We start from the raw sequence: 9,022 nt of genomic DNA, 5'->3' as shown, positions 1-9,022 counted from the left end.
TCTACTCGAAGAGGCGGACATTATACTTGCTCAAAAAAAAATTGAAAGTTTAATCGACTAACTTAAAAAATTCGCTCATTTATATTTAAGCTAATTACATTGTGTCACATATTGCAATTTGCAAATTCTAGCGGATAAGACTGCAAGGCGCATGTACTTGAAAAGAATTGTGCGGATGACGCCATTTACGAAATATGTGCCGTCAAACTTGCGGCAAAAATACACTGACGTTCCACTTACTTTCTTAACAAAGCGTCGCTTTGTGCATTGAAGCACAAAAGCAACTGGAACACCAAGGCATTTCTCCGCAAATCTCGGGAATAAATTTCTCGAAACTGGTGTCATCCTGAGTATTCGTTCAAAGGGTATCCGCCTCACGAATGGCCCGGCTAGAATTTGTAAATTGCAACATGTGCCACGGGGTAATTACCTAAAAACTTAATTACTGAATTTTTGTTAATTATTCGATTATGCAGTTCAATTTTGTGTGCAAGTAATGTCCACATCTTCGTATGGACCACCTCAAGGACTATATTTGGGTTATCTGCTACAGGCAACTTTCAAAAATTTTTGAAAGTGTTCGCTGAAGCACCCGGCATAAACGTTAAGAACGACAGAAAGCTGAGCTAGTTGGTAAGGATTCCTTATGCAAAAAGGTGAGGCGTGCAGACAGGACACAAGAGAAGTTCGTGTTGTCCACTTCTCTTGTGTCCTGTCTGCACGTCTCACCTTTTTGCATAATAAACGTTGAGGAAAGAAAAAGATATACGGAGGGAGCGGGCCTAGCGTTCACAAGCGAATCTCCTTGAACCTCCTCAGAAACAGTTCTCTTATCCTTGACTGTGCAGGGAGTTGTACACTGGGAGTTTTACGCACCCAAACAAAGTAGAGGAACCCGCGTGTAAATGAGCGTGAGACGAGCGTGCACCGAGGCTGGGCGTGGGGCGCACCGCTTGCCTATTGTGTTACACAATCACGTACTTATGATAGAGTTACCGGCATGCCCTTGCATTCGCCTGCCCTTTCTTTTGGGCTGGGCTTCAAGATTGTCACCTGACGCTTCCTCCTATCATTTCCTTATTCCACGTTACTAAAAGGAAACGAGACTGCGCTTTGACAATCACCTGCTTTTTCAGATCACAAATTCTGCCGACCATTTGTGATCGGTCACACCGTCATCTGTTACGTCCGCTTTATTAGTTGTCTTAGCTGTTTCTTCATGTCCGGTTCAGTGCTGAACGCTCTCTTTTGCGCAGAAACATATCGTGGCTTGGTCTCTGAACAGCTTCTTGCGACACTGTGAAACGCAACCTACGTCATCATTGGCACACATTTAGACGACAGCACTCCTTCAGTTCTTAGAATACTCACCAGCATGTAGATTCTGAGTTCGCTTACTCTCATATCGCATTCAGGTAGCTCTTTCTACGCTTTTTATTTATTTATTTTTCTGCTCACGCGAGGCAAAGTGAAAGCGGCATGACAAACACAGCAATACTAATGCGGGAATAGTACGAGCCGGAAGTACCACCGAAAGTACCGGGCACTGAGGCAAGTGACCGGTACTCGCTGTAACTCCGTTGCATCACGTTTCTCTGCTTATTTCAGACTAAGCCGAACAATAAGAACAAAAGACGTCCAAGATGTCTGCGCATGCTTTGGCCCTCTGGTGCTTTTCTGGACCAAATATCGAGGGCGCATTTTCCTACATCCGTGTATAACGCAAATACACTTAGCGTCTGGAACAAATGAAACATGAGCGAGAAAACTTTAATCACAAAATGGAAACGCTTGAATGCTTTCGTTTGACCTAGGAAAATATGCCACAAAATATGCCACATGCCACATGCTGCCACATGCTATAAATATGCCACATGCTGTAATGCTCCCGAATTTTCATTTGACTGCGTCTGGAATTAGACACGGTTTGGGCGTACACCTGTTTCTCTAGTGTTCGCCCAGTTGGAGTCTCGCAGCCAAAATCCATCTGTTCAGAAAACACCTCTGCCGTCTTTAAACGCTACGCACAATCTCGTCCGATTTCACGAACATTTTTATGTTTCTTTCTTTCTCAAGCACGCGGTCCATAAAAAAAGGCATTAGCAAATTGTTATGCACAGTTTTGATGATTTATCGGCGTCAAACGTTAATGCATAAAGAAAGAAGTGTAATGTGTCCTCTTGCTGAATATCACACAACCCATTACCCACACGGGCACACACTGCAACGTGTCGAGATAGAAGTGCGTGCCTCGACAATGTACGTATATCTTGGCAGTAACCATTTTTCTCTTCATTTTAGACATGCTCTCGGACGTGTTCTTGTTGTGAAGTAGCCAACCCGTGGACATCATCCTAAATAATCTTGGTCCTATAAAGGGACGCCGTCTAAGGAAGTTCCTGCGCAACTTCACTCTCTTCAAACAAACGTCGTAGCTTTCACAGCGAACTGTTAAGAGTTCCACCACGCAGTTTAAATGTTTTCTGTTCCAGAGTAATAAACACCTTCGGTTACATCGCCTTCCGGATCAGACAACTGCACCGCATAGTGGAGTGCACAGAATGGGACTATAATACGGGGTGATCATTTTTAAGTTTTGCGTTATCGTTAAAAGATCACCTGTGGCAGACAGCAAATTCTTGTTCTTCAGCTGGATCACTTAAAGAGGCGGAAATTTCTAGCTCGAGAAATCGGAACACATATTCAACTAATTACCAAACATTCACTGATTAGCTTCTTAATTAGTTACTTTACAGCAGATTTACAAATCGCAGGGGATGAGCCTGGAAGATGTATCTATCCACTTGAAATGAATTTCCAGGATGACACCAGTTTCGAATTTCGAGTTTGTTTCCCAGAATGTGGGACGAAATACGAGCGAGTTCCGGGGAAGGTTACTTTGGTGCTTCGATGCGTAAAAGAGCATTTTTGTTTAAAAAAAAGAGTGAATGGAACAACAATGCATTATTCCGGCGAATTTTACGGCCCGCATCTCGAAACTAATGCCATTCTGGAAATTCATTGCAAGTGGATGCGCCTTGTAAGCTCATCAGCTTCAATTCCTTAATTGCAATATGTGCTCCAATATAACTAATTAGGAGCTAATTACTTAAAATTGTTAACTAGTAGCATATGTGTTTTGACTTCTCGTGCAAGTAATGTCCGCCTCTGACTAATCCCGTTCAAGGAATTAGAATTATGTTACCTGCAACAGCCCTATTTTTTAAAAATTCCGTAAAATTTAAAAATGATCACCCCGTATATTGCAGGCACGCAATGGAAGCGAAATTCTTTGCCACAGCTCTTGCCCTTTAAGTAGCTCATAACTGTAGAAAAATATTTAGACAAAGGCACGCAGGAAGACACAGCGGCAACGGTGGTGTTGCATTACAGCACAGTGGATCGCTATCCATTTATCTTCCTACACGCAATCGCAAGCATTGCGTATATATGTTTCGCCCAATATCTGCGTAGGAAAGCACAGGATTAAGTGATAGAATAGCTGCAGTTTCACTGTCCGTGACTCTAGTCTGTCACTAACGGGTGCGTAAATGTGGCTTTTTCTTTTACTTTCTCCATTCCGCCTCTGTTGGCGTGTTTAGGTTTTATCAGAACAGTAGTGGGTGAACTAATGACGTGGAACAGCAAACCGCACCTGAGTGCTAACTAAATATCGCGAGCTACTTAGCTAAATAGCGCGAGCTGATGAGAACCAGCGAAAATGGCAGAGTAATTTAGCATCCATGACAAACCCGTTTTTTTTTCCTCTTGTAGTATGTAACACTGCAAGGAGTGATTAAAGCGTCGATGACGTCTGTTCAAGCGGGCGAGGTCTTGTTAATACTTGCTCCATAGTTAAATTGTACAATTCCCACAACTGTATTGATTTCACCATGGATCACACATAGAGGACTCGGGAGTCGGAATTACACAGCCGCAGACGCAAACACAGTCCGAAAGACAGCTCGTTGAAATGTCCTGACCACGAACCTACGGAACTCGTCACAAGGTCTCTGGAAATTGATAATTGAACATTTGTTTTCGATTCATTTTGTTTGTATTTTCTGAAACTTGTGGCAAAACTACGGCTTCCGTTACAATAGTGACGTTTACCATTACCATTGAATAAATCTTGCTTCCGAATAGAATAGGGGACCCTAAAAAATAATCAAATGGTTTGCAATGAGACTCGTACGAGACCTTAATGATAGTTGTGTCTGTCCATGTTGAAAATTCAGCTTGGCCAGTTATAGCAGAAGACCAAGAAAGGCACACGTTCTTTCATAATGTAGAGGCTTCGTCAAAAATTGGCTTGTTCAATATAACAAATGGCTTTGTAATTATTATTATTTAAGTATAGGTGATACCTACCAGTAAGTTAACGGGAAGCAAGAACCTAATGCTGTGTTTCCATTGCGAACCTCTGTCAATTTCCTCTCGCGAATACGTGCCATATGCCGAAGGCGACAAGAACAACAATAACAACAACAAGATTGCACTTGACACCAAGCCAACAACTGACGCCCGTGTCAACGTATCCCTTTCTTTGTTTTCGGCAGTATGCCGCGCTGACTTTTTCAGCGTGAACCCGTGCCAACTAGTGAGTTTACCCAACTCTTCTTGTACTTCTTCGCGACAGTGGATTTCCGTAGGTGCGGCGACAAATTATTACGCACCCTGATAGTTCTACACAGGCGGAGAAATTGCTTGCCTCGACTGCCAGTTTATACCCGCCTCTTCCAACATCATCATCATCAACACACGAGATGCAACTCCAAATAGAAACATGTCATCGGGTTACAGTATATGCTAATAAATTATTACGTAATATCAAGATAATATGGCAATATGTGTTACTGTTACATGTGTTAGCATTACGTAATATTAATATGCAACCTCATACACCACTCGCCGGCTGCCAGACCGCTCGTTCGCCACTCAGCACTGATGCACCACTATTTTTTGTGAGCATTTCCATTTATAGGCGTTCAATATGATACCTTCGTCACATTGTCGAGTATTCTGTCTGCAGCGCACCCGTCTGCGCATGCATATATATATATATATATATATATATATATATATATATATATATATATATATATATATACACACATATACCGGAGAAAGCCCAGTGCCATCCCATGAGAGAAGTCCTCTGGCCACATACATGTGCCCAACAAGACAAACAACTTCCGTTTAGTGGTCGTAGCAGATGTAGCGTAAGTATAACCACCAAATTACAATATAAACACACGGTTTGTTAGTGTACACGTTGTCCCAGCTAAAAGCAACCAAGTCTTTAAAGTGTGCTAGTGGACTGAAACGAGCTCAGGAGTGTTCAGGATCGCGCGACGTAGGCTGTGCTATTTTTTTTGTTTGTTTTTGGAAAGTCAATGAATTAGTGCAAAACTAATTTCCTAGCTTTTAAACTACTGGCTTCGGCAAGAAATTGCCGACATGAAAATTGTCGATCACATTTAAATATAGCCGACTAAAGCGTTTGCAACTAAGTATCATTCATAGAGCCTCTTCGACTTGCTCTCGAAGAAAGCCCGTGAAAGGTACAAAAAAAAAAAAAAACGTGTGATGCTATTTCGGCGCCCCCATACGACCTATCGGGCGCACGGCGCGAGCGGCGGTGATGAAGGTGTGTCGCGCTTCGACGTGACGGAGCATAAACATATAATTCGCTCCACTTGTGGAATGAATGAAGCCCGAACACAAGACAACAACAACAAACAAAAAAAGAGCTCGGGTTTGAGTAAATATTATACCCGCAGAACTTTTTAATCGGGAAGGAAAATGCAATTATGACGTTCTTCTTATTGTTCGCGATCACATCTTACTATACTCCGTTCCATACATAGCAGACAACGCTGTGGAAGCTACGCAAGAAGTTCTGTCAAGAAACGTCATCACTCCGCGCGCTCCGTCTGCGCTCCGCTGCGCGCCAACAGCGTTCGCTCTCGCGAGCATGCGCGGGAGGCTCTTCGCGGCGGGATAAAAGTACAACAAAAGTAAAAATGATCTAAAACAATGCATTAGCGGCCGTATACCACTGTGTGTTTGTTTCTAAGGATTGACACTTGTTTCATTCAATACTGAGCCTACATTAAAGAGCACTTGCGCACAACTGCGGCCAAAAAGCATCGAACTATATCCAACTGGGGACGAAGCCACTGCACGAAGCCTCTCTATAGCCTCCACATCGTTGACTGCAATGTATGGAACGCAATATAGCGAGAGTTGCTGGCGCGTGATCTTGCGACCACCGGAAACGCAAAGTTCGTCTCGGACAGTGCTGCAGAGACAAGCGGATTTAGTTTTTGGATCGGTCGTCTGGCAGTGCCGAAATAGTGGCGCTTCCACGCGCGCTCGTTTTTGTATTTCGCGGGCTTTCTTTAAAAGCAAGTACAAGAAGCTTCATCAATGGTGCTTACTTCCAAACACTTCAGTCGGCCATTTTTAAATGTCATCTACAACTTTCGTATTGGCACTTTCATGGTGAAGCAAAAATTCAAAAAGTTCGGCAATTCGTTTATACTAAGTGACTTTGTAAAACGAAGAAGAAAAATACCGCCGACTAGGCCGTACGATTCTCAACGCCACTGAGTTGGTTTCAGCTCGCCCTCTAGCACACTCCGTCGTTTTGAAAACATTTGTTACCGTTAGCTGGGACACCCTGTATGTTACCGTCATGCAGTCTCGTAAACACCACCTTTACCATCTCCTCCCCTTCATCATTTTGCTCGGAAAATGCTGGGCTTTGAGGCTCGGAAAGGCCAGCATTTCGCTGTAGCACTAGTTTCTGCCTTTGGCTTCTTCGAGAAGTGCGCGGATGAGGTTGAAGGACACTGTAGATTCATACCGGCCTCCCTACAACACACTCGACTTGTGTACAACGCCCACCTACGAACTGGGACTTCAGGGAATCCTATTTTTTTTTCGCACATAGAAATGGCGCCCGGTACGGAATGTCACGTGAAGACGGTACAGTCATCAATAAATTGCATTACGCAGCGCTAGTAATACAAAATGTAATTGCCGGCGGTCTCTCATGGCTGCAAAGTCCAGTCTCATTTCTTCCTTTTACCAGCCTATACAATCCATAATGACAAAGCCTTTAGTGCAATTCAAAAAGGCAGATACGTGACAGAGACAGGACTATCCCTACACTAATACGCAAAGCTCCGCCTGATATACAGTGGACTCTCGTTAAACGGAACCTCAAGGGACCGGGAAAATACGTTCCGTTTATCAGGAGTTTCGTTTAGAGAGAGAAGGTTCAGGATTTCGCAATCCGTTCCTGACTGCTTGGTTCCGACGAGGCAGGCGTGCGCGCAATTGTCAGTCTCCGCTGAAGCGGATCTCAGATGCAAAATCTAGGTATTAAAGAGGACGGTACGCTATGGGCACAAACGTTATTGCACAAAAGCGGTAAGCAATGAACTTTTTTTCAGAGCACTATTCAAACTTAAAAAAAATATCTCAATAGTCCACTTATTCCGCGGAAATCAGTGGAAACTGCGATTTATTTGCTTGTGAAAAAGGACTTTATGTTTGCTTGTTTGAGCTCTCGCAACCGTTTTCTTAGAATGGCACCACTCATACTCATCAGGTGCTGACTTCGCGACGAAATATGTCGCAGACGACGCTAAACAGCGGATGTAATATTTAAGCCTAACAACAGCAAGCGCACCGTGACAGAAAGCAAGCTAGCGATGCGGTTACCGTGTGCGAGAAAGAAGGGGAAACAGTGATGCGTACCGCGATGGGGCTCTGCGTGAACGTCAAGTTGCGGTTTCGAGTCTATTTTCGGTTCCGTTTATACGGTGGTCTGAAAATTCGAGTTCCGATTAACGGGATTTTTTTTACATTGCCTTAATTCAAAACCAACCAACTGCGAGGCGTTTGTTCCGTTTAAGCATTGATTCCGTTTAACCGATTTCCGTTTATCGAAATTCTACTGTAGTTTTTGTTCCTTCACGCGCTTGTCGACAGAGTGATGGGATATTTAAGGATATTCGCCGGATGGCGTCACGATCGACCTATTGATCCGTTGGACGCCCATAACAACATATCGCGAACTGCGCTGCTCTGCGGACGCTTGAAAGTATGTTCGTTGCATACGAACATTGCCACGGCGCATAGCGTTGACTTCGACGTATTTGTGCGAGAAGCGACTGGCACAATTCATATAACATATGCGCGGACACTGCAACAATGTTCACTTGCTGAGCGGTTGTAGACTCGGCTACAGCAAGCATTACAAGGACTCCGCAACGTACCTGCTCATCGCCGTGTCACACATTCGCGCAAGCACGGACGCAGATTTACCAATGAATACGAAGGCCCCCGCCGAAAACGTATCATGAGCGGGGATATCACGTTCGTGGGTGCATCGGCGGCAGTTTCCAGAGCAAGGCCAACCTCCATGGAGCGAAAACGCGACCAACGCCGCCGCTCGGCGAAGGCCGCCCGTCTCCCGACGTTCAAAAACTGGCTCTTCGCCGCCGATCCACTCTTCCCAGCGTGTTCCCCCACTTGCTCGCACGTCACGAGGTGATAGGGAAAGCCACATACACAAAAGAAACCGCCGCTTGGTTGAAAGCTGTCACAAGGCTCCTTTCAGGGACAACCGCGCACGCACAGGTTTCGCTGGCCGTTCGTCATTCGTCACTGTAACGAGGTGGTCAGCTTGGCGTCCCTCTGTGCGATGTAGCCGGGCGGCAGCGTGAGCTCCAAAGCCCCGTGGTGACACGGAGTGGTTCTCACGCTCACGGGCTGCGTCGGCTGGTAGGCGGGACTGAGCGGTCGCAGCGGAGTGATGATACGCGACGGCGGGTCAGCGGGCGCCCGGAGCATGTCATCGGCCTTCATCAGCATCTCCGTCAGTGGAGCCGGGGCCCCGGAGGCCTCGGTCGTGGCCCTGAACGCCACGTCGGGTTGTATGATGCCCTCGGAGTCTTGCGCTGAAATAGCACGTGCGCGAAAAACATGCACATACTTTTGGCTGTCA

At 45.2% G+C, this 9,022-nt stretch overlaps 1 protein-coding gene across 1 annotated transcript in view; it reads right to left on the bottom strand.

Annotated features, from left to right (window-relative positions):
* Positions 1-5,127: 5,127 nt before the first annotated feature.
* LOC135906979 (uncharacterized) overlaps positions 5,128-9,022 on the bottom strand; it is a 29,478-nt gene continuing 25,583 nt past the window's right edge. Inside the window, exon 4 of the mRNA XM_065438627.2 lies at positions 5,128-8,975. Coding sequence (XP_065294699.1) covers positions 8,680-8,975 — 296 coding nt within the window. The 3' untranslated portion in view covers positions 5,128-8,679. The remainder of the gene's footprint in view (positions 8,976-9,022) is intronic.

This window comes from Dermacentor albipictus, chromosome 1 (assembly GCF_038994185.2).
Source record: "Dermacentor albipictus isolate Rhodes 1998 colony chromosome 1, USDA_Dalb.pri_finalv2, whole genome shotgun sequence".
Lineage (NCBI taxonomy): Eukaryota > Metazoa > Arthropoda > Arachnida > Ixodida > Ixodidae > Dermacentor > Dermacentor albipictus.
The sequence above is the reverse complement of the archived record's forward strand: the minus strand, read 5'-3'. Positions and strand labels throughout refer to the sequence as shown.